Source organism: Pseudorasbora parva, chromosome 1 (genome assembly GCF_024679245.1).
Source record: "Pseudorasbora parva isolate DD20220531a chromosome 1, ASM2467924v1, whole genome shotgun sequence".
Lineage (NCBI taxonomy): Eukaryota > Metazoa > Chordata > Actinopteri > Cypriniformes > Gobionidae > Pseudorasbora > Pseudorasbora parva.
The window spans coordinates 25,550,517-25,576,915 of NC_090172.1; the positions used below are offsets into that span (position 1 = coordinate 25,550,517).

General features: G+C 39.5%; 2 protein-coding genes across 2 annotated transcripts; one reads left to right on the forward strand and one right to left on the reverse strand.

Moving 5' to 3' along the window:
- The first annotated feature begins 434 nt into the window (after positions 1–434).
- Positions 435–15,576, forward strand: pcolceb (procollagen C-endopeptidase enhancer b). Its single transcript, XM_067437356.1, has 9 exons — positions 435–583; positions 7,843–7,951; positions 8,028–8,286; positions 8,411–8,535; positions 9,935–10,071; positions 12,070–12,593; positions 12,678–12,758; positions 14,633–14,803; positions 14,972–15,576. The coding sequence occupies exons 1-9, from the start codon at positions 495–497 to the stop codon at positions 15,100–15,102; spliced, it is 1,626 nt and encodes a 541-aa protein (XP_067293457.1). The 5' UTR covers positions 435–494; the 3' UTR covers positions 15,103–15,576.
- A 2,570-nt stretch (positions 15,577–18,146) lies between these two features.
- paqr9 (progestin and adipoQ receptor family member 9) lies at positions 18,147–23,064 on the reverse strand. The gene has a single exon (XM_067437364.1). It carries the CDS (start codon positions 21,846–21,848, stop codon positions 20,727–20,729), a length of 1,122 nt encoding a protein of 373 aa, XP_067293465.1. The 5' UTR covers positions 21,849–23,064; the 3' UTR covers positions 18,147–20,726.
- Positions 23,065–26,399: the final 3,335 nt, after the last annotated feature.

Below are 26,399 nucleotides of genomic sequence, written 5' to 3' on the forward strand. Positions count from 1 at the left end.
CCAGTGCCCTGCTAAGAAAGTTTGGCTCGACTTGCATTCTTTCCCTGCACCGCAGCGTAACGACAGGCCTACTGAGGAAAAGAAAGAACTATATAACCACCAAGCAAACTCAACATTTCTTACACTAATTGTGCTGTTTATCTTCACGCATTTGCTCTATACATTTATTCTTCAACATATGTTATTGACTCTTCAACAAGCAGGGAAAACAAACATAATTTAGTGAATAGGCATATTTCAACAAAATCAGACAAAGAGAAGTGGATGTGGCAACGGATTGTGGTTTGTTCGGTTGTTTATAGTTACAATTTTAAATGTCCACAGCAGTGGCATCTGGGACACATAACTCTTCCCCTTTACTCACTTTTGCTCTTGTATCCCTGCCTTTTGAATCCCTCTTTCAATCCTCCTCCCGTCGTTCTCCACACCCTTAAACTCGCCCCTCTCCTCCGTTCCCTCACTGACTCGTTCTCTGTGCCTCTTTGAGAAGAAGGATGTGGGGTGATGTGCGCATGTGGCATTTGGGGCTTCTGTTTTTGGGCTTAGGATGGGTGCATGGACAAAGTCAGACCAACTTTTCAAGGTAAGTGGGTGAATATTTGTGTGGTTCTGTACTTGTATTAGCACATTTGCGTATTGAATTTTGCAAGCATCTAAAGCAGCAGGACTGGATCTGGATGTAAAACACATAAACACAGTTTCAGGAAACATTGGTTGCAATGTTACTCTGCAACCCTCAATTAGACAGGAAGCACTTAATGTCCTGAAAAGTGTTGGTCAGTTTTAATTATTGTATTTTTCTTTTCTTAGGTGACCTCAGACAAGCAGTATAAGAAACATTAGATTCTTCAGAGAATGCATTTTGTAGTCTATGCCATTTTCAGTCTTTGATGTAGTTATACACAATTTAAAGGCATGATTTTGCATCAAGATGCTTGTTAAAGTAAGGTTTATTCATTATGAATATTATTGTTTAAATATTAGTTTAGTTATTAGAGTGTGTGCTTGGTAACCCTAATAAGGGAATGCAGAACTGGTAGGGTTTTTTAGTGGCACCATCACACTTACACAGCTATCAAATTATCGTATATAACACAACAAGAAATCTGAACACGAGCACTTTCAACCACAGGGTTGTTTTAAAGTATAACAAAAAAGCCCTTGTTGTATTGAGTCTTTATTACTGTGTACAGCCTGAGCTAAACAACACCATGTTTAAGCACCAAAAACCACCACATTTTTTTCTTAATAATCAATTAATTCATGCATTATTTTGTAAGCAGCCAATAAAAGCAACACCTGTTTAGTTAAGGGATGGCTTATGATCAGTGCCAAAAGAGCTGCTCTTGTGCGACACGCATCTAAATGCTTTCTAAATATGCACAGTTTATTCATATGGCCAACTTTATATGTTTTCTGAGTAGTTCAGCAGTCATACCATTCCTGACTCTGAAAATAGTCTTGCGTTATGATGTGTTTTTATTTCTCTGTGTGTGCGTTCCTGGTAAACCCTACATTATGGGTACAAAATGTCCCGACAAAGATGGCAGTGTCCAAAATTCTTGTCCTTGCGGAGACATTTTTTGATCCCCATGAGGAAAACAGCTTATGAATACTGAGTGGTTTTTTTCTTTTTTATGTAAAAGTGCATAAAGTTTTCTGTGATGAGTAAGGTTAGGGGATAGAATACTGTTTGTACGGTATAAAAATCATTATGTCTATGGAAATTCCCTATAAAGCATGAAAACCCAACGTGTGTGTGTGCGTGCATGATATATGTAAACTGATAGACTTGTTGATAGACTGACTGAATTCAATGTATTTAAAAATGTAATAAAATAAAAATAAAAAGATGTGTGAGAAGCTCATCGGCCCGCTCTGTACCTTCACATTTGAGTGTAGCTGTTCATTTGGCTGTGGTTTCTATGTATTTCCTTCTAATATGACAGAACCAGCCATATTACGATATTGCACAAAGAGGCATACACTATAAATGTAGGAACAGGATCCAAAAATAACCCACTGAAGAAAGAACCACAAACCAAATAAGGATTTTAATAAGCAGTGATGTTTGTGGCTGCATGGTACTGGTTAAAGATGGTTTATTTGTTTACAAATTTTTGTTCAAAATCAGTGAAATGAAATGTAACAAAACTGATATGAGATTTACAGTCAGTTTATTTGCATAATTTGCATACTATTTCAAATGTTGTGATCAGTTAGATCAATATGGTTTCATTTGTTAACATTATATGTATTATCTAACATGAAATAACAATGCTCTATACATTTGATACTGTATTTGTAAATCTTTGTTAATGCTAGTTAATATAAATACAGCTGTTCATTGTTCATGTTACTTCACATTGTATTAACTAATGTTAACAAATACAACTTTTGATTTTAATAATTTGATCAAATTAACATTAACAAAGATTAATAACATCTCAGGTTACAACTGTAACCCTGGATCCCTTAGAACGGAATGAAGACACTGCGTCAATGACACTTTGGAAAACATGGAGGTGTTTGGTCGCTTCTAACTTTACCTCTGTTTGGTACAATAGTGAATGAACTGGGATTAGTGGGCTAAACTAAATGCTATCAGAAAATCACTGCGCGTCAGAGAGATTAAGTACATGCACTGAGACGAGAGAGGTATGTACTTCAGCGCTGGGAAGATTAATCTGTATTTAAACTGGATCATTAATGTAGTAGAAATGTGAAATTATTTTTTTAATTTGGTGCTTTCTAGACTGAGAAAAGACAGAAATTTATTTTTGTCTCATGGGGATGGAAGACAACAAATCCCAGAATGCTTCACTGCCCTACGAGGCCACTCCCAAAGCCACCGCTACTAGATTACTGAATCACTTTCACTTTCCCATTGCGACAGACCGCGTTCATTTTCATAAAATCAGTTGAGTTAGAGAACAGACACTACAATTAAAAACTGAACGTGTCTGTTCAATATAATGTGATTTAGCCGCTGAGGGAGTGTCACACAGCACAAACGCTGCAGGAGTCAGATTACATTGACAGTCATGGATGAGTCGTGATAAGAGCAAAGGTAAATGTGACCGCGCTCGTGGCATAGATTCACAGCGCATGTTCAGTCTGGCGTGTTTTCAGTACAATCATTCGAATATACTCCAGGGTTTCTACTGATACAAAGCCATATGCTAATCGCTGAAGTAACCCTTTAAGGGAATAACACAATTTAATATGAAAACGCAGTGGGGTATCCCTTTAAGGGAAACACCCGATACTAAGGCCTTGGAGGCCGCCTTAGTCCTAGTAGAATGATCTCTGACTGACAAAAGTGATGACTGACCAGAGACTATCCACTTGCTGACTGTCTGTTCAGACACTGGGAGACCCTTCTTATGTGATCCAAAGCAGACAAGCAGTTGATCGATTTTCCTTCACAGGGCAGCTCTGTGGACATAAGCATTCAGCTCTCTTAGTGGATGCAAAATATTCAGTTTTTCCTGGTCCTGATCTCAAAAGGAAGGAGGGAAGAAGGCTTGCAACACAATAGGCTGTGGTACATTGTTCATCACCTTAGGGATATAGCCCAGCTTAGAATAAAGGATTGCCTTGACCATCCCTTGTGCAAACTCAAGGCACGTGGGACATACCGATAAGGCCATAACGAGGGAGAACCCAAGTGGACAATGCGTCGTATCCTGAAATTCAAACAGATACACTTGGCCGCAAACCTCCCATATATGCTCTACCACCTCAGGGTGAAGTCTTCATTCCCCGGTCCTCAGCCCGTCTTGACAGGACATCTGCTCCTATATTTTGGTACCCTGGGATGTACACCGTCCTTAGGGAGAACATCTTCCCCAGGGATAACAGGAGAATCTGATGCAGCAGTTTGCAGAGAGGACGCGAATGCAGAGCCCCCTGGTGTTTTATGCAAGAGACCACCGATGTATTGTCTGTGCGGACAATCACATGATGGCCTCTTAGATCTGGGAGGAAGTGCTTTAAAGCCATGAAGACCCATATCATCTCCAGGCAGTTTATGTGTTATGAAAGATGATAACTCCTCTGCAGACCCTAAGCAGAGAAGCCTTCCATTTCCGCTCCCCAGCCTGTGAGAGAGGCATCCGTCATGAGAGTAACTCGATGACACTGAGCTCCTAAGACAGGACCCTGGGCATTCTCAAAAAATTAGCATATTGTGATAAAGTTCATTATTTTCCATAATGTAATGATAAAAATGAAACTTTTATATATGTTAGATTCATTGCACTCCAACTGAAATATTTCAGGTCTTTTATTGTTTTAATACTGATGATTTTTAGCCTAGAAATCTAGACGCACCCTAGCGGCAGCAAATCTAATCTGCCTGCGAGTGTCGTCTAGCAACTCTCTTCTGAGCTGTATTCCCCTAACTCTTGCCAGGCCAATCACATCGTGTATAGAGTCGGTGGGCGGGGCCATAATGACGGCCGAGTTGCGTTTGCGTTCTTCTAGTAAACACAGAAACTGGCGAACGGCGGTCTTTCGAATCAGCTTTGACCGCGACTCTGGAAGACTTGGAGTTAAGCTTTTCTCTGAGAAAAGAACAATGAACGGCACTGAAGTCATTCTAAAAAAGGGAAGATATGTTCGGAGTTTTGCCGACCGGATACGGCGAATGTTTAATCTGTCAACAAGCTCTGTTTCACCTTCGTTGCTCTGGTTGGTGTACCGTATCCTATCGCGTGCAGAGGGAGTTTGAAAGACAACTGTTTATACCACCCCTCGGATTGAGCCCTGTCAATGATGAGTTTTCCAGACCAAATGTGATGTGGGTCTGGCTTGTCAGGCTAGATGATTTTGGCATACAGCTCATGAAATGCTCATCTAAAAAAATTAGCATATTTCATCCGACCAATAAAAGAAAAGTGTTTTTAATAAAAAAAGTCAACCTTCAAATAATTATGTTCAGTTCAATACTTGGTCGGGAATCCTTTTGCAGAATGACTGTTTCAATGCGGCATGGCATGGAGGTAATCAGCCTGTGGCAATGCTTTGATAGTGGCCTTAAGCTCATCCAGAGTGTTGGGTCTTGCGTCTCTCAACTTTCTCTTCACAATATCCCACAGATTCTCTATGGGATTCAGGTCAGGAGAGTTGGCAGGCCAATTGAGCACAGTAATACCATGGTCAGTAAACCATTTACCAGTGGTTTTGGCACTGTGAGCAGATGCCAGGTCGTGCTGAAAAACGAAATCTTCATCTCCATAAAGCTTTTCAGCAGATGGAAGCATGAAGTGCTCCAAAATCTCCTGATAGCTAGCTGCATTGACCCTGTCCTTGATAAAACACAGTGGACCAACACCAGCAGCTGACATGACACCCCAAACCATCACTGACTGTGGGTACTTGACACTGGACTTCAGGCATTTTGGCATTTCCTTCTACCCAGTCTTCCTCCAGACTCTGGCACCTTGATTTCCAAATGACATGCAAAATTTGCTTTCATCTGAAAAAAGTACTTTGGACCACTGAGCAACAGTCCAGTGCTGCTTCTCTGTAGCCCAAAAGTGTCTTGACCTGGGGAATGCGGCACCTGTAGCCCATTTCCTGCACACGCCTGTGCACGGTGGCTCTGGATGTTTCTACTCCAGACTCAGTCCACTGCTTCTGCTTTACAAGTTTTGGAATCGGTCCTTCTCCACAATCTTCCTCAGGGTCCGGTCACCTCTTTTCGTTATGCAGTGTTTTTTGCCACACTTTTTCCTTCCCACAGACTTCCCACTGAGGTGCCTTGATACAGCACTCTGGGAACAGCCTATTGGTTCAGAAATGTCTTGCTGTGTCTTACCCTCTCGCTTGAGGGTGTCAATGATGGCCTTCTGGACAGCAGTCAGGTCGGCAGTCTTACCCATGATTGCGGTTTTGAGTAATGAACCAGACTGGGAGTTTTTTTTAAAGCCTCAGGAATCTTTTGCAGGTGTTTAGAGTGAATCAGTGGATTCAGATGATTAGGTTAATAGCTCGTTTAGAGAATCTTTTCATGATATGCTAATTTTTTGAGATTTTTTTATCATTACATTATGGAAAATAATGAACTTTTATCACAATATGCTTCTTTTTTTTTTAGAAGGAACTGTATATATGTATATATATGTATATATGTATATATATATATATATATATATATATATATATATATATATATATATATATATATATATATATATATATATAAATGAAGGTGCAGATACACCACTGTGACCATGATCATACGAAGATGGCTTCTCCATGTGAGCAAGAATGACAGCTCAGTGCCGAACTGCCATCTGCTATCTGTCTATATAGTTCAGAATGCAAAGTTCTTGTAGTCTGAGAGGGGCCAGAGCTGCATCCACACATTTGGTGAACATGCGATGTGAAAGAGCTAGGCCGAACAGAAGAACCCAGTACTGGTATGCTTTGCCCCCGAAGGCAAACCTCAGAACCAAACTGAATTCTGTAACCTTTTTTCTATGATCTGCAGGACTCATCGGGATCTACTGTGAGTCACGAAACAGCACTGCCTACTGAAGGCAATGAAGTGGTGCGGGCACCGTATATACTGAGGTGGCTCCTTGGTGGCCTTGAGAGACAGATCTGTGGTCCGACGCAGTTCTCAAACCACCTCTGGCCCTACCCCCTTGTTACCATCCAGGTCCCTCAGCAGATCAGCCTGGTATGCCTACATAGTGTTCAGCGTGGTAGGGGTGAAAGCACTTGATCACTAAAAGCCAGACAGAACGCGAATGATAACCTCCACCAGCGCCTCATAGAGTGGAGAAAGAGGTGGTGAATCCTTTTCCCCCATTTTGATGCTCAACACACCCACCACCTCAGAGCTGGATAACTGAAAAACCGGGCTCTCTCCCCAGGTGGAAGAAGCCACATCACAGACTTCTGATCACTGAGAGAGAACGCTCTCCATCAGAAAACCCCACGATTGCAGCTTCCATGATGTTCTGAACACTTTTCTCAGGTGGGACAAGCAAGAGACTGACAGAGAAGGATCCGCTCCCAAACTCATAACAGATGTCGTGTTTATCCCCAACTGTAATTAAACAAAGGCAGGAAAAAGCACATGACTTGAATGTCTGTTTGTTTGTCATATCTTTGAATATAGTGAACTCACTATATTGGGACAGTACAACAGTAAATGCAGACAAACAGTTTTGACATGCGGAAGATAATGCCATCTCACCACTGGACTAGTTGACACATGCTTCAGACGCAATCACGCAGAGGTGTTCCCAAAGCATTGCTGACACAGCGTGAGTTCCCTCGACAGGGAAATGCTGTGGAAGTGCTCTGAAACTGAAACTACTTTACTATTGTAAAGTTTTACAGATTTTTAAAAAGATATTCAAACTTTTATTCAGCACAGTAAAGACATTTATAATGTTACAAAATATTTCTATATCAAATAAATGCTGTTCTCTTGAGCTTTTTATTCATCAAAGCATCGTGAAAAAAAGTATCATGTTTCCACAAGAATATTAAACTGTTTTCAACATTTAGCGGTTTTGAAAATTCTACTTTGCCATCATATGAATTAATATTATTTTAAAGTAACGGTATATTAAAATAGAAAATAATTATTTTAAATTATAATAATAGTTCATAATATATTTTTTTCTCTGTATTTTTAATTAAATAAAGGCAGCCTTGGTGAACTTAAGAGACATCTTTCCAAAACATAAAAAATACACACACACAAACCGATCCCAAACTTAATGTTGTAAATTCATCTTGTTTATTATAATTTTTTTAAGACATTACTGCATTAAGCATAAATTGTGTATCTTCCTATTCCTCCTCCATGCTCTCCAGGCCCATATTCCTGTGTGGTGGTCATTTGGTGACAGACTCAGGGTTTGTGGCTAGTGAGGGTTTCCCCTCTCATTACAAACCAAACTCCAAATGCACCTGGTACATTACAGTAAGTCCATCACCTTCAGTCTCGGTCACAGTAAATACCAGGCATTACATTTTCAGCATGTCTCCTCTTCCATCAGGTCCCAGAAGGTCATGTCGTGATGCTCCAGTTCAGGATCTTCGATCTAGAGGCGGATCCCACCTGCCGTTACGACTATGTGGATGTCTATAATGGACACTCGTACACGGTGCAGAAACTGGGGCGGTTCTGTGGGACATTCCGCCCCGGAGCTCTCATCTCCACCTCCAACACCATGATGTTGGAGATGGCGTCTGATGCCAGCACAGGAGGAAGAGGATTCCTGGCTTATTTCAGTGGGGGGAAACCACATGTTGATGGTGAGATGAGTTTAGTTAGTTTTAAAGGTAAAAATCCCCAAATTGTGGAATTCCTAATTGTATAATTATTCGAACCCAATTCCTGTGCGTGTGTGGTTTTTTTTCCACCCACTATTCCCTACAGAGAATCAGTTCTGTGGTGGCAGACTGACGAAGCCTCAGGGTTCAGTGAAGACACCAAACTGGCCAGAATCTGATTACCCAGCAGGCATCAGCTGCTCTTGGCACATATCTGTGGAGCCCAACATGGTCAGCCTGTAAAGTTCAATTCACAGCTCCTTTTCGCTTGTCTTGTCTCCTCTCAATCTGTCAAATAATTAGCAGCCATTAAGTCATCAGCGAACAAATCATATTAAGGTGTACTAGAGACGTGCTGCTATGAGATTTTGAGTATGTGTGTGTGTGTATGTGGATGAATTTGAGTGCGTGTGCATGATGGCAGCAAACAGTATATGGAGGAGTATGTGAAAGACCTCATTCAGAGAAAGTGCATAAGGTGGGACACAGAAAGAGAGAGTGCAAGAGAGGGGCATGAAAAGTGCATGAAAGGGCCTTTATACTGGTTTAAGAAAATTAGCTTTTTTACTTATATAACTATATCAAAGAGTGTGCGCGAACACATGAGTGCGAGCATGCATGTGTGTGTTACTAAGGTAAACCCTATGTTAAAGGGACAAAATGTCCCCACATTGATGGCAATATCTGAAATTCTTGTCCTTATGGGACGATTTTGGCAGCAGCTATTTGCACTATACACATTAGATTCTATTTACACCAAGTGTAGCAACTAGATTATAGTGAAAGATGATATTTACACTAAGTGCAAATAGCTGTAGATGCTATTTACTAAGCGAAATAGCATACTGTGAAAATAGTATTTTCTATTTACACCATACACAAGTAGCAGTTCTTGGCAATATGTGTATATAATAACCCACGACTGCCTTCTACTGACAGAACCCTTGAAATGTGTTTAAATGAAATGCCCTAATCTTGATCACTTGAACTCAGCAATGATTTATTATTATTTTTTTCCCCTTATGGTTTTGTTTTACGCACCAAACTATAGGTCTGAATGTTTGCTTGGGCAGTTGGAAAGAAATATACAAAATTATACAAACGAAAATGATAATACAATAAACTATAAGTCAGCTTAAGGTAACTGCTAGTATTATGCGGTTAAATGTCAAAAGTCCAATATCACAAAAGATGTGTGGGGTCAATTAAGCGCGATCTGCAGTGACATCACAATCATGGTGCATTGTGGTCCATGGATCTACCTGAAGTGTACATATTGAGTAGACTCACTCCCCGTGTCAAAATAGGGGCAGAGGGTCTGTCCAAATAAACTTCCCTGGCTCAGTTGGAAAAGTTGAACACACTTCAAAATGGCGATTCTCCCGAGGGCTTGGGGAAGTTTGTGACTGTATGTCTAAACACAGCCTGGAACTTCACTAAAGTACACTTAATAAAATGAACCTGAAGTCGGATTTTGCAAGGAAGCTTACCGTATAAATCATAGCAGGCCTGTGACTTTTTACATTTTTTGAAATTTTTACTGCCTAAAGTTTTCTGTGATGTGTAAAGTTGGGGGATAGAATAATACAAATCTGTTAATGGAATGTCCCCATAAAATGTGTGTGCCCAGGTGATTGAGGTTAAGTTTGAGAAGGTGGACTTGGAATCAGACACATACTGCCGTTATGACTACGTGGCCCTGTTCAACGGGGGAGAGACTGATGACTCTCGGCGCATTGGCAAATTCTGTGGAGACACGGTTCCAGAGTGAGTGCACACCCAATGCATCAGATATCATTCAACTCTATTCATACACTACGACATTTAATGAGTCCTTCAAACGTCCTTCTAAGGACAGAGTATTTTTTCATACTCATTTATCTACACAGGAAAAGGATGTTGTTGTTTTCAGCAAGGTCAGTCATCCTAAGGGAAGCTATAGTGGAAGAATGTGCTTCCCAATTAGGAAATTATTTCTCTTCGCAGTCATTTGCTTCAAAATATAACCTTTGAACTTCGGTAGGTCCAAGAAATCGTTTAGTGCTGATAATGTTAAATATTAACTTTAAAGGTGCACTCAGTAATTTTGTTCACATGAAAAATGGTTAAATCCCAAATCAATTTAACTGCAAATAATATTTGTAAGCTGCAAAAAAAATAAAAATGCATTGCACTGTAAACCGTTAGATTTATACTTAGTCCAAATAGTAGCAGAGCTACTATTTGAACCTCAGTGTACTGTAGTACATTTTAAAACAGTATGTAATAATAACATATTCAGTATTTATTAAAATCATAAATGAAGGCTGCCTTATTGGGACCTTACTGAGCCTTAAAGCCCTTCTCTACATTCAACCCTAATCACTGTGAACGAACAGAGCTACAGTTTTGAGTGTGGTAACAATATGAGCTGAATGTGTCAGTCTGATCGCCATATCTAATTTAAAGTATAGGCCTATTTGAAAACAGTTAAACACTTTATGCGCACTAAAATAAACACTAATGTGATGTGCTATAAAAATAGGGAATAAATGGGAAAGGGAAAAGGCGGACTTGTCCCTTTTCTCCACTCCATTATCAGCCTCGTTTCCATTGTAATTTTGTGTGGTTCAGCCAGACAATGGTGGGTAGAGTTACTGTAAATAGCCTTTGCTGATAGGATCAAAATAATAGTACACCCCTAATAGTTTTTATAAATATGTATACAATTATGTTCACCCAACTGAGATGCATTCATATCAGAAGTCTAACAAAAGCTGCTTTATTTTACAAGGAGCTGGCTGATTTTCAATCATTAAATGAATCTTGGTTGACTGCTAATGGCACATTACCCGAACACCATTGCTTTGCATGATGCTGCATCTGCACCACTAGGTGTCAGCATAAATCCAAGACTGTCATAACTTAAGAGGGGTTGTGCGAAGCAACAAAACGAACTGGTTGGTTTCCTCAGTAGTCAGCTAATCGTTATTAAGGGAAGCCCTGTGTAACTGTGCCTTTTTCAGATTTCATCAGACCCCATTTAGATGTGTTTCTTATAGAAAGGGGTCATATGAATGGGGCTGAACTCTTTTTTTTTTTCTTTTTTTTGGGACATGCTATCTTAAAAACAAGATGACCAAACATATAAACACAAAAAAACAAGACTACCTTTGTGGTGACAATATTTTTTTGTAGGTCAGCCCGGAAGCATTATCATGAATCCCTCACTAACAAAAAGCCAATATGATTTTCATTTAGCTTTTGGATTATTGCAGTGAGCTCCTTTACCATCAAAAGTTTATGATTATTACACATTTTGTTCGTCAAGATAATTGTAAAGTTTTATTTGAAGCCTATATACAGTTGGCGGAAGTAAAAAGCTAACGTTATGCTATAAACAAACTATACCACAGTCACACCACCAAAGCTTCCAATAACTCTTTCAATTTTTATTTAAAAACTACATGTTAGAAAGTTTTAGTTTCTTGATTATATAAATATATTTGGTGTGATGATGTTTAACGCTCCGACAACCTCTCTAAGTCCCATTTAGCCACTTGTTAGCAGGCTTTTTTTAAGCTTTGTAAATGCTTAAAATGTGAAAATATCTTGAGCTTGTGTTTACCACAGAATTTTTTTCAGGCATTTAATCAAAAACAAAACATTGATGGATCCAGAAGTTCAAAAATGCTAACTTGTTTCTGGGTTTTAGGAATTATTCCTGCAGCACTCTGTAATTGTTATTTGAAATAACTGTAATAATGCTCTTTATATCTCTCTCAGTGTGGTTGTGACCAATGGAAATGAGCTGCTGGTGCACTTTGTATCAGATCTGAGTGTGACAGCTTCAGGCTTCATGGCTCACTACAACAGTTTTCCCCGCGGCTCCCGCTCATCCACCACTGGCCTGGACACACTACACGGGCCAAGAGTCGACACTTTACCTACTAAACCCACTACTCCACCAGCAAGACCTAAACCTAAGCCTAGTAGACCCACACCAAAATCTCCCTCAAGACTACCCAAACCCGTACCACCCAGACCAACTCCTAAGCCGAAGTCAAAGCCCGCACCCAAGATCAAACCGGTCAGGCCTACTCCCCCCAGAACTGGTGCCAGAGTCACACCAAAACCTGCCGTAAAAGTGACAGCAAAACCTAAGACAAAGCCTACACCCAAACCTGCAATCAGACCTCAACCAAAACCAACAAGGACTTCAACAAAGCCAAAAGTAAAGCCTGGTGTCAAACCAACAGCAAAGCCAAAGACCAATCCCATCTCAAAACCTGGGAACAAAACAACAAAAGGTACAAATGCTTATTTGTGCAAAGCAAATTTTTTCATTGCATGTGCTAGACTACATGTTTATGATTTTATCTTTTTCTTCCAAGCCTCAGAGGGCAACCGACTGTGTAACCTACCATGCAAGAGAATAGGCACTCTAGTGACCCGCTTCTGCCCCAGTCATTTTGGTGAGTTGTTTAATTTATATATTTTTCATCCTGCTATTTCTGTCTTCTTTCTCCCCTAATTGCCCGTCACAGACACGGACCCCTGGGGCTTTTCTGACTCACAGGAAGGCAGTCATTTTGAGGCTTTCAGTGCAGACAGCTGTAATGATGCCGTAAATCTTAGGCCCTGTTTACACTCGGTATTAAGCTGCATTTTGATTGATCGAATCACAAGTGGACGACACTAAATACAGGTGTAAACGGGGTCTAAAACATTTTGAGCTTGTCCATTTTCGCCCAATTTGAACAGCTGCATATGACAGCAAACTCTCTGCCTACTGACCTAACACATACATATTATGGCGAGAGCGCTAGCCAGATGGGATTAAAACTTTGTCAGCTGAAGACTCATGCTTAGTTTGAAGATGAAAAACGTGATAATCACAATTCTCTCTCCATGCCTGATTTTTAACATGCACTCACCGCTAGTGATGGGAGAAATAAACCTTGCTAAATGGTTCACTGTTTCGAAGCGTTCGAAACGCCACACGCTGGCGACCCCTGCTGGTCAGAACAGTGTAAATGCAACCAAATCGCAGGCAAAACATTAAAACACCTTTTACAAACCCAATGCAAATCTTTTATTGAAAGTAAAATCTACCAAATGCAATTCACTTATCATGTAATAATATTACATTTCAAGTGTCTGCATTATATGTTATTTTATCAATTTTCAGGGGTTTTGTTTATTCCATGGTTTCCTCAGCTAAACAGGCCAATCATTTTGACACTTAAATGATAAAGGGTTGGGTTTTTTCTAGGCTTGGTTGTATTTATGGGGCGCAGTATAATATGTCTTAATACTTCCTCTTTTTTTAAACGACATATTTTTTATTACTTTTTACATTTATTTATTTTTTATATATATATATTTGACCTTTATTCCACACCGCTGTCTCCACTGTCCTTTGAACCGCTCGTTCCTGCTTCTATGAAGCCAATCCCTCAAAACTCAATGATCTTAGTTTGGTTAAATGATCATATGTTGTTTCATGTATTTTTATTGGCTGAAGTGCCAAGCACAGGTTGTCCGGAAACATCACGCCCCTTACCATTACGGGCAGAAGTCACATCTGCAGTGACCAGCAAGGGTTTATGATGTCACCAACCCGGGAAGAAGCTCGCTGTAGTTCAAACCGGCCATTTTTGTAGGCAATAAACTGCCATAACTTTAACAGACAATATCTCAGTTTGCATTAAACTTTCAGCACTGTTAATTTGCAGATGCTGCTTATACTCAAGCAGCAACATTACACACTAACTAAAGTAAAAAAAAAAGTGAAATCGCATTCGACCACCCCTTTAAAACGCTTACATATGTTAAAACTATCATAAGAAATAGCTCATTTAAATATTATTTAAAGCATTTTGATATGGAAAATGTACATTTAAATACAAAGCCATTTTGCACATTACATTTCAAATTGAATATTGCTACCCATATGCTTCCAAACAAAATGTACTTCCACCCCCCAAAAAGTGGCAATTTTAACATGTTATAAAAAATTATCTGTAGGGTTTGAGCTAATTTTCACATACACATTCTGGCGACATCAGACGTATTTTACATTTTGTAAAAAGGGTTATAGGACACCTTTAAAGGTGTACACAGTGCCTTAGTGCTTACAGCAAATATACACTAACTGTCAAGACTCAAAACTATAATAACAATAACTATTAATTCATTTAATTAATGACATATTTAATGTTCCATTACTTTAATAATAAATATTTATAATTAATCAGTAAGAAATCATTTTGGTTGATTACTTTTGTATTGGAATCAGAAGCATACAATTGGAAAAAGAAGAATCTTCTCCCTTTGTGTCTCTCAGTGTTGACTGGTAAAGTGACATCAATGACCCCAGGATCTCAAGGCAGTGCTGAAGTTGAAGTGTCCGTCATAAAGGTTCATAAAGCAGGTAGACTTCAATTCAGAAAAAGAGGACCCACCACGACTGCCACGCTGACAGCTATGTGCATGAAGTGTCCTGCACTGCGTAAAGGTGAAAACACACACACACACACACACACACACACACACACACACACGTTCAACCACAAGCAATCTTGCATGATTTTCTATTATATGTACGACATTTAAGAATATGTCATTGGTTCATATTTTTGATAATTTCACTAACCTTTATAATCATTGTGAATTTACTACATAGGAGTGAATTATGTGCTGATGGGCCAAGTGAATGACGAAGGCCTTGGCATTCTGACCCCATCCAGCTTTGCCCTTCAGCATAAGTCAGTACACGACAAAGCACTGGCCAACCTCGCAAAGAAAACCTGTTGACCTCACAACCACCCTGAGCACAATCCCACAATGGTTTATTTTAGTCATAACATCAAAGTCAGGCAGGGAAACGTCAAGTCGAATCAACTAAATCTGTAATTATGGATTTTGCAGCTTTTTATATAACTGTAGGCACAATATATGAGGTAAAGTCCATATTCTAATACCAAAAGAACAGAAGATTCACAAATCTGTGGTAAGTAATGTGTCATACCAGAATCTTTCAGTCATATTCAGGTATAAAGTACAGGGTGACAGTTTAAGTTCATTGCGTTTGTATTACAATAAAATGTGTTATTAGGTCTGTTTTGTTGTGCAAACATTTTGATATGACACAATGTATTCATTATAAATAATAGTGCTCCTTTAATTAAAAATGATGAAACATATGTGAATTATGTTTTTACTTCTTGTATTAATCTTTGACAAGTTATTTGTAGAATAATACTAAACAATAAATGTTTTTCAGATCTACACTATCGTTCAAAAATGTATGGTCAGTATTAACCAAGGGTTAATTTATTTGATAAAAATAAAGTAAAAACTTTAGTATTAAGAAATTTTACCATGAATTAAAATAACTTTCGATTTTAATCAGGCTTAACATTATGACTACTAACAGGTGAAGTGAATAACACTGATTATCTCCATCACAGCAACTGTTTTGGGTGGGATATATTAGGCAGCAAGTGAACATTTTGTCCTCGAAACTGATGTGTTAGAAGCAGGAAAAATGGGCAAGCGTAACGATTTGAGTGAGTTTGACAAGGGCCAAATTGTGATGGCTAGAAGATTGGGTCAGAGCATCTCCAAAACTGCAGCTCTTGTGGGGAGTTCCTGGTCTGCAGAATCTATCAAAAGTGGTCCAAGGAAGGAAGAGTGGTGAACCGGCGTCAGGGTCATGGACAGCCAAGGATTATTGATGCATGTTGGGAGTAAAGGCTTGCCAATCAAACAGACGAGCTACTGTAGCTTAATTTGCTCATTCATTTAATGCAGGTTCTAATAGAAAGGTGTTTGCGTATGGGGCTGCATAGCGGCAGACCCGTCAGGGTGCCCATGCTGACCCCTGTCTCCTGCCGAAGGCATCAGAACTGAACCATGGAGCAATGGAAGAAGGTGGCCTGGTCCGATGAATCACGTTTTCTTTTACATCACGTGGATGGCTGGGTGCGTGTGCATCGCCTGGGGAACACATGGCACCAGGAGGCACTTTGGGCAATGTTCTGCTGAGAAACCGTGGGTCAATGTAACTCATCCATGTGGATGTTACTTTGACACATACCACCTACCTAAGCATTGTTGCAGACCATGTACACCCTCTCATGGAAACGGTATTCACTGGTGGCTGTGGCCTCTTTCAGCAGGATAATGTGCCCTGCCACAAAGCCAAACAAATGGTTCAGGAATGGTTTGAGCACAACGAGTTTGAGATGTTTACCTGGCCTCCAAATTCCCCAGATTTCAATCCAAACGAGCATTTGTTGGATGTGCTGAACCAACAGGTTCGATCCATGGAGGCTCCACCTCACAACTAACAGGACTTAAAGGATCTGCTGCTAACATCTTGGCAGCAGATATCACAGCACAACGTCAGGTGTCTAGTGGAGTACATGCCTCGATGGATCAGGGCTGTTTTAGCAGTAAAAGGGGGACCAACATAATATTAGGCCATAATGTTATGCCTGATCGCTGTATTCTAGAAGTTAATTTATTCCTGTGACGCAAAGCTGAATATTTAGCATCATTACTCCAGTCTTCAGTATCAAATGATCCTTCAGAAATCATTCTAATATGATGATTTGCTGCTCGAAAAACATTTCTTATCATTATCAATGCTAAACAATTACTTCTGTGGAAAAAATTATACTTTTTCCCCTCCAGATTATTTAACGAATAGAAAATTCATAAGAGCAGCATTTATTTGAAATAGAAAATGTTAAGTGTGTCACTTTTGATCATTTTGATGCATCATTGCTGAATAAATGTATTAATTTCTCTTTTCTTTTTTTAAAACCTTACTGAAGAAACTTTTGAAGGTTACTATGTCCTTTTATTACACTACCGCTGGCTACTTACAGTATCAGTTAAAACAAGCATGTCATGACATGTATGTTTAGACAACAAGGTGCAACAAGCCACAGAGGATTTCCTCCTTGAACTAAGTGTTCCAGGCCAATAGAAAACAAACAGCTGTATGTCTCCATCAAGTGGACGCATCTACAATGAGGTGCTGTTTTTTGTCTGCTCTGCAGTGAGCTGGAAAAGAGCCAAAACAGAGAGCAATGGAAAGTGTATTCCTCAGTTCCTTTCGCTTTTGCATTCAAGGTATCTGCACCGCACTATTGTCTATCTGACAGTCTGAGGCCACAGCTGCATATCCTGGATAAATTCATGCGTTTATAAGTACCATTTTGTAAAGCATGTACATAGCAGCTGACAGACACAGGTAGTGAGGGGGTGGGATTTTTTTTGTGACATAAGAGTCCCAGCTGCTCCTGTTACTCAGCATTAGTCTCTCTCTCTCTCTCTCTCACACACACACACACACACAACTGGTTCCCTATTTTGGGGACTCTCCATAGACGTAATGGTTTTTATACTGTAAAAACAGTATATTCTTCCCCCACCCCTAAACATACCTGTCACAGAAAACTTTCTGCTGTTTTACATTTTCAAAAAAAAAAATAGATCCCCATGGTGACACAAATTTCCATGAGTCAGTGTGCATTCAGGTTGAAGACCCACCAGGATAGACACACACACACACACACACACACACACACACACACACACACACACACACACACACACACACACACACACACACACACACACACACACACACACACACACACACACACACACACACACACACACACGTAAATGCAAATGCATGCAAATTCACACCTTCCAAACCTGGAAATGTTGTGGTGAAAGATTCTAAAGGATTTCTCAGCTTAATCTTTAACTCAAACCATGTATATTATAGAAATAAAAGAATGAATACTACCAGAAAGAATCAAAAATACCAGTTACAGAGCTGATTTACCATTTAAATTTATTGATCTCTAGTTTTCATCTCTTGATACAGTTTGAAGTAGAAACAGAAAATAACTCATATATATTAATATACACTATACGGGTATGTTTCCTCAAGTTTCGTGTTCAAGCCTATATCTTAATAAATAAGATATATTATGATAATCGACTGAAGTAAACAGACTAGTCACATGACAGCATAGTTTCCAGTGCACTAAGAATATAATGTCTTCTCCCCTGAGAACTACAACTGTTCTAGAGAAACTGTTCTAGAACGTCTAAATCAACCTGTTTTAAACACACACTTTTTAAATATTCGCATTTGGTGTTTTCTCCATGGCGGATAGATTTGATGAGGTCTAGTCTTTTGTACATTTGATCTGTAGAGTATAACTATACTTCATTACAGATGTGAAGTGGTAGCATAAGAACAGCAAAATGTCAGAACCGTATGATGGCAAACAATGAGGACGGTCCAACAATGCTCTGTCGAAATTGCTGAAACTTTCCATTTTCAAACAGTGGTCCAAATTTGTAGACAGCCATGCTCAATATGTTAAAACATGAGAAAAACATTGGTTCCCTTTCAAGATCACAGATTAGCGCAGAAACATTAGGTCATTTGTGCAAAACATATTGCCTATTCTGTCTAGATTTTAATACAACGCTTGTGCAACAAAGTGCAATATAACAAACTATTTATCTCATCACAGAATAAAAATAGTATGAAGTATGAGTCTTTAAAAAAGTTATTAATTAATAATGAATGACAAAATGCATAAACTATTGAGGAAATGTTAAAATATGTCCTTGCACACATTGCAACTATTCGGCCTACCTGACTTTGAAATATGAGGACAGAACAAAGACACAACACCTTTTTAACAGCCACAACATCTGATTCATCAATGACCTCGATTTGTCATTCACAGCAACAGAGACATGTCCCCACAGAAATTCACAAATATTGTTAGAACACACACCATACTCTCCGACTAAATAACCTGTACGTTTTGCACTTACGTGTAAGTTTTTCACAAAAGCACTTAACTCTCAAAAGAGCACCACTTACTGAAAGTGTCTGATTGGTTGAAGGAAATTTAAACCACCCAGTAGAAAGACACAACTCGAGGCTGTGTAGTTGAATACAGCCTGCTAGTAGAACTTTCTAAACCTGCACCTGAACTTAGTTAACCACAATACCACGGACACTTTTGTGCAGCCAATGACTACAGTTAACTTGTGTCTTCAAAACTGGCCTCCAGTAAAAACAGTACTTGCTGATATGTTTTTCAACAATGATATGGCTTATTTTTTTCGTCTATCAGTCCTTCCGCTAAGGCCTTGAACCAAATGTCAAGTCATTGAGAATCAATAGCAATGCATAGTTACAGTAAACAGTATTTCAACGGAAATCTAGTTACTACTTACACTGTCACATATCTTAATTAAGGTATATTATTGATTATATAGCGTGAAAATGTAATGTGAAAGTTTGTGGTTTAGCACTGCACTGGTGCAAAGCAACATGAAACCCCAGCCCTCTCATTTCCTTTAGCCTCAAACACTTCGGCTGAAGCTACTTGTGTTTGTCTGCATTTCCTGTTTAAAGGGTTTGTTAAAAAGAGGGAGGAAACGTAAGTGGGAGGATGAAAGAAAATGCAAGGTAGACAGAGACAGATTTCAAGACTGTTACAATATAAGGTGTCCTAGTAAAAGCTCAATAATTCATTATTTTAAATCCCTCCTGAGTGAGAACCAAAAAAATCATTTCAACAATACAGTCCCTGGGGAGAAAATGTAGCCGAGTCAGCTGATTACAGAGCGGAAAGGACTTTGACCAACCGACAACTACTCCCTCGAAAGTCTTTACAATGAAACCTGCTAAAAGCATCACAGTTTGTCAAATAATGCCTTAGTTCTGAGAACTTTTTTTTTTTACCTGTGGTCCTACCAAACTTAAAGGGGTTCACCCAAAAAGGGACGTTCTGCCATCATTTACTCCGTTCGGTGTTCTGCGGAACAGAGCTATTTTGAAAAATGTTTAGTTTGTTATAAAATATGTTGGACCACTGACTCTGATCACTAATCAGCGTTTTGATTTTACAGGCTTACAATTTGATCTGTTCATCATACAAAGCGAATAAGACTTGAAATATACCAATCACATGGATACATTTTTTTCATGCAACTGTTATGTCCCATTTGCGGTTTGAAAGTTCATACATTTCTTGTGGTGTGTAAAAGAAAAAAAGCCATGTGAGTTTTGGAACAATATGAGTCAGAAAGTTGATACAATTTTTCCGTTTGAAAAATGACAGCTCTGTCATTAATTCCTCGTCCTCATGTCGATCCAAACCGTAAGACTTCTGTTCATCTTTAGAACACAAAGGAAGATAGATTTTAGGAAGGTTTGGAGCGACATGATGGTGAGTGATTAATGGCAGAAATTTCATTTTTGGGTGAACTAACCCTCTTAAAATGATTGAAATGACAGCAGCTTGCACAGCAGAAATCAACATTGTTTAAAAAGTCAAAATGTGCGCAGAGTTTTAAACCTGACCAGCACGTCATGGTGCCTCCTAATGTCCCTTAAGCTTTTTTTGCTCTGGTGCGAAGATCTGATATGCCTGCCAGCCAAACCAGGCTATGATGCTTGCTATGCACCCTTGCAGGACTACCATGACCCCATAGGTGGACCAGAAACTTGGTCCAGCGAGTCTAGGTGGCATTAAAGGTGACAGTACCAACGCTGGGTTGAGAAGCAGGGCCCGCATCTCCACTTTGATCATCTGCAGCTCATCCAAAATCGAGAGGAATGTGCAGCAATGGAACCACTGATGGCTATGACCCCAGATATCAAAGTTCCCTGGAGAAAAACGTTCTGGAATCTTACTGATATTAAAGATGGCAGAAACCACTAGCCAAAAGCAGTGGCGATAAAAAAAGGCAGCCATGGTAGACAACAGATGATTGGAGGATGAGGACATGTTCGCGGAGGAACTCAGGAGACGGTAGAAGATAGGAGTGGAGGAGATGAAGAACGGAAGGAGGAAGACGAGGGTGCGGACGGCATAGCGGTACTTCCGCCAGCGCTGTCTGGTGTTGCAGCAGGTGACGACGCATATGATAGCAACCAGACAGGTCGATGGGATGTAGAGGCTTTCAAAGAATAGCTGCAACAGAGTGGGAAAAGATGCAGAGTTCCAATCCTCTTCATCAGTGTTCAGTCCCTTCTTTTGGGAACTGTTCTGGCCCCTGAATCCAATCTCTGGTATTCCTGCTTGAGGATGGATGTAGTAGTAATATGCCAGAGAGGAACCCACCGTATACGCACTGATAGTTCCATAGTCCACAAAGAAACAGATTTCACGAATGATGAGCGACATGGAGTTGAGAAGATGAGCCAGACTGCTGGCTAGCAGCAGGTACAACACCCCCAGGAAGTAGTTCCAGAAAGGGTAGAAAAAAGGACTGCCAGGTTCTGGCGCTCCTTCCCACGTGAACACCTCCAAAAAGTGGAAGGCGAACACAAATATGGGGAGGAAATGTGTCCAGAAGTTTCCAGTCTCATTGGTGGGACAAAAAGCTGAGGCTAGGCACTGCCGTAGGCTGTAGTTAGGAAAGCGATAACCAGACAAAATGAAGTTCTCAGTCACTCTCTGTGGAACTTCAGTGTGACGTACTAGTGGCAATGACCACATGATCGGACAGAAAGATAAATTCACTAATTAACAATAAAAAATATCTCCTGAGCTTAGAATCATTTTTGACTCTGACATATAGCTAGCACTACAATACTGTAGGTAGTCATTAAATAACTAGTATTGCTTACAGAACTGTTATCACAGACACACAGATTCTTCCTTTAGAAGCATACCAAGTTCATGTGCATATAGTTGGCAAAGGCAAATCCCAAGGTTCAATATAAATCCAAAGAGCATGAATTGAAATGGCTGGTCTCAGCAGAAATAAAGAATCCGATGCTGTTGCGAGTGTAAAGGTCAATGTCTCCAGGGTCCCTTTTTCCGTTACTTCAAGTCATGAATGTTATCAGCGTGGTAGAATCATTTTAAAAAACAATAGCTGAGGATGCCTCTCGATCAAGTCCGTGACATGTCACCTGAGGTCCACACGAAACATGTGCGCACACAGTGAGCTTGTTTTTCAGTGCTGAAGGTTTCGTTTGTCACTCACTGCGGCTGCATCTCCTGGATTAAAGCTTTTGAAAGTAGGTCATGTGGGACACGGTCATGCACCGGCCGGTCTCTGAAAACGAGCGTCACCCCTCGGTATAATTCACGCTCCGCCGTGAATAATTCATCGGTTAGATTATCGCGTGCTGTCTCGTATGAAGATGCACTGCTGTATACTTTTAGATGGTTGCGAAAACAGCTATCGCGCTGTTTCAGGGCGGTGTATTACCTCAGAACGGGAACAGATAACATTTCTCACCATGTGCGACGGCCAATTCCTCTATTTTCGCCCATGTTAAGGGTAGTTGTGCTGCTTTAAGCGGCTCGACATTCGCATTGCGGTGCTGTGTGATACTGCACGAGCTATTTTCCAGGAAGGAGATATTTTTTCTGCTCGACAGCACTTCTAAATAAACAGTCAGCCGGGCGTCTTGTCCCTTTATCGTTAGATTGCCCTTGACTTCTTGCTCAATGCCGGCTGTGAGGTGCTGTATGGCTGTTTGCTTGTCCGGCCGTTACTTAATCAGGATAAAAGCATCCGTGTTGCCAGCTCAAGCAAAGCCGTGCAGCATACAACGTGATGTGTTTCGTGGTCATACGAGCTTTACTTTCTTAAGAAGTATAGCCTACAACGAATCCTCACTCCACAGCCAGTCCTTATCTCTCTCTCACGCACACACACTCTTATCTCTTATATCTTTCTCCACCACGCGACATTTAGCCTAAGCAAAAAAAAAAAACCTACCGGAGGATATGAAATTTCACTTCTGACATGACTGTCTTACTGGCCGGGTTTTTATTATAGGCTTCATATTTATAGGTTTACAGTATAGACAATTAACGTCAAATGACTAAAGCATCGTAAACACGTTTGCGTTAAAGGTGTTAAAAACATATAGCTACAGCACTAATGCTTTGCTACATTTATAGCTAACTACTTTATATTTAATGACACACTTTAAATAGTCAGCTGTAATTTGATCTAATACACATTCTAAGGAAGTGCCAGAAAATATTTCTGCTGTGTGTCATAAAAGTTGCTCAGATCATGTTGTTGTCACGTCAGGTGAGTAAAATGAGATATGTTAATTAGGCTACAGTGTATGCAGCCCGACACACAATTTGAAGCTATTTGCTATATAGCCTACCTTTAAATAATGTGTATCGAGTGATTCAAAGGGCTGAGAAAATTGCCCGTAGGCTAAGAATTTTTTTTTTTTTTTTTTAATTTTCCAATATTTCCCATCTCCTATAGCCTATTGTCCTGTCTATTAAAGGTTAAAAAAAGATCAGAAAATAAGTGTCTCCACAAAAAAGATCAGAAAACATACTACTAAGTGTCTCCAAAATATATTGTGTATTCTGATCTTTTTTAACCTTTAACAGACAGGACAGTATAGGAGATGGGAAATATTGGAAAATGAAATCAAAAAATGTTCTCAGCCTACGGGCAATGAAACACCCTTTGAATCACCCAATACACATTATTTCAAGGTAGTTTGAATTCTTAATTATGACTTAACGTGATAGCTTCTCTGCTAATTTATGCACAACACGCCTGTCCAGTAAGTGTCCATCTGTAACCGTGACAGGTGGCCCTATGATGAGCAGGGAGTTGTAAGAATAGTGCCATCATTAGAGAACATTGATTTTGTACACCGGCCAGCTGTTGGACTGGACAGCAAATGTCTGGGTGTGATGATTTTGGATTAATTGTATAAAGCATGTTGTGATGGGACAGTATTTGTCATTTGACTCACAGTACAATCATCCTCAATCACAAACACAATGACGTTTGGAAAATTATTATTAAGTACTATTACTATTATTATTATATAAAGAAAAATATAATTTATTCATCTATATTTAATGCATATAATTCACGTCGGCTCCTCTGAAGACAATATTTTATTTAGACATTTCTGTCTTTTTGCATTAAACAGAAGTTGCAATAGTCTTTTCTTCTCTGTTGTGGCATATAGTGAAATGGCTTGGGGACTTGATTTTGTTAATCAGGAATTGATTCAATCGTTGTTTGCCATTTCTGTGATCTCTTGTGAGTGACAGGTTGCCTAAACACATCATCAGAGAAGAGATAAGATGTTGTTGCAAGAGAGAGAGTAAGTTATTTTGAATAAAGATTATGAGGAAACATGAATTAAACAAAAAACTAACAAAGTTTACTCTGCTACAGAGCATTGCCATTTTGGGAGCGTTATTATAGAAATTACATAACTATATGCCATTTATTGACATGTACCAGCAGTCATGTGTGAACCCACGTGTATATCTTTTTTGTGTCTGCGAGTAATACTGCTATTGCTCGTTTCATAGCTCATCTTTGGGTGGTTAGGGGGTGGTTTTTGCTCGATGGCTGCAGTGTGTTTGGAGACCACCTGCCTGAGGATTAGTCAGTGAAGGCCGCTGTGGGTGCTGAAGTATACTGGTTTATAGATGAGAATGAGATGGAATATGAATCCGTTAGAGAACCCTGTGGAGGAGAAAAGGGAACAGGGTTTAGCAATGAAACAGATCAGATGTGACGCCATAGCTATCAGATGAAAACCACAGACTTCACCCTTCAGCAGGGCATACGCTTTACATACAGTGCAGAACAAACTGAAACTAAATTTCGAAGCCCCCAGCGTTTTTAAACCACAAACAAGTCGAGACTTTTCATCTGCAAGACTCAAGTTGTCAGGTTAAGGCATTTTGCATACAAGTCACAAAACACCTACATCATTTAAATATTACAGATTCACCCATTTGCTGTAGCCTATCTGTGACAGTATGCACATCATTTCACAAACACAAATTGTAACTGTCGTAATTGATTTTTTAAAATATATATTATAGAGAAGTCAATGATAATACATTAAATCCTGTATTGGCATCATTAATAACAGATAAATGACTTAACAGGAAGCACATTGTTCCCTCAGATCCTGAAAGACATTGAAAAGGGTTCTTCTGCAAAAAAGGATAGTGCCCCACATGGCAGATCACAAAATGACACCGGCCTGAGTGACAACACCAAAATCGTGATAAAGTCAAATGCATTGTTAAATAAATTCAGTGCTAGATATAAGATTACAAAAAGCACATGCATTTTAGCAGAGGAAGACCAGATGTGTGTTTGTGTCACCTGATGCCTGGAGGCTGCTGATCCATGTGACATGCAAAGGGATCGCCGGTCTGAATCCCGCAGAGGTACATGACCACACCACACGCAGGTTTTGAATAGTCTTTTCAACAAGCTTTTGTGAGTTATGCATTGTGGATTTTAGGCCCATTCAGAAAGATCATGCAGCCTTGATTCACGAACAAGCAAGCTCTTTCTTTCCCTGTTTAAATTCAGACAACAGCACATTAAAAGCTGCTGAAATGCAAAAACACACTGACATTAAACATTAAGAATCACCAAGCATCAGGTCCGGTTTTGGACCAGGGTTCATGTAAAAACAGGGCTCAAAAAAAGAAAAGAAAAATAAGGTGTGTTTTTTCTTATGCTGGTCCAGTGGGAGAACTGATTTCCACTGGCTTTGCCAACGTTTCCTGGCACAAATCATATAAATAATTTTAGCCGCATCAAACTTTAAACTTTTTTTTTTTAAAGAAAGTTTATAGTGCACTAAGGCAAATTATTGATGTATAATTTTCATCCCATTCTAACTGATGCTTCCAAGACCAACATAATTCATTCTCGCAATTTTGACAAAAAATATTAGTTCGCTAGTTAAATTAAAGGGATAGTGCACCCAAAAATGAAAATTACCCGATTATTTAATCACTCTCAATCCATCCTGGGTGTAGGATGTTCTTCTTTCAGACGAATACAATCAGTTATATTTTTTAAAAATTAATATAAAATGCCCTGGCTAATCCAAGCTTTATAATGGTAGCGAATGGGAACCCAAAAAGACCAAAAGAAGTGCATCCATCCATCATAAAAGTAATTCACACAGCTCTGAGGGGGTTAATAAAGGCCTTATGAAGTAATGGGTTTCTGTAAGAAAAATATCCATATTTAATCAGTAATAAATAAAAAATATCTAGTTT

Coding starts and splice junctions, on each gene's coding strand:
- pcolceb (XM_067437356.1), top strand. CDS start 495: ATGTGGGGTGATGTGCGCATGTGGCATTTGGGGCTTCTGTTTTTGGGC. Junction 7,952..8,027: donor AATGCACCTGGTACATTACA/GTAAGTCCATCA, acceptor CTCTTCCATCAG/GTCCCAGAAGGTCATGTCGT. Junction 8,287..8,410: donor GGGGAAACCACATGTTGATG/GTGAGATGAGTT, acceptor TATTCCCTACAG/AGAATCAGTTCTGTGGTGGC.
- paqr9 (XM_067437364.1), bottom strand. CDS start 21,848: ATGTGGTCATTGCCACTAGTACGTCACACTGAAGTTCCACAGAGAGTG.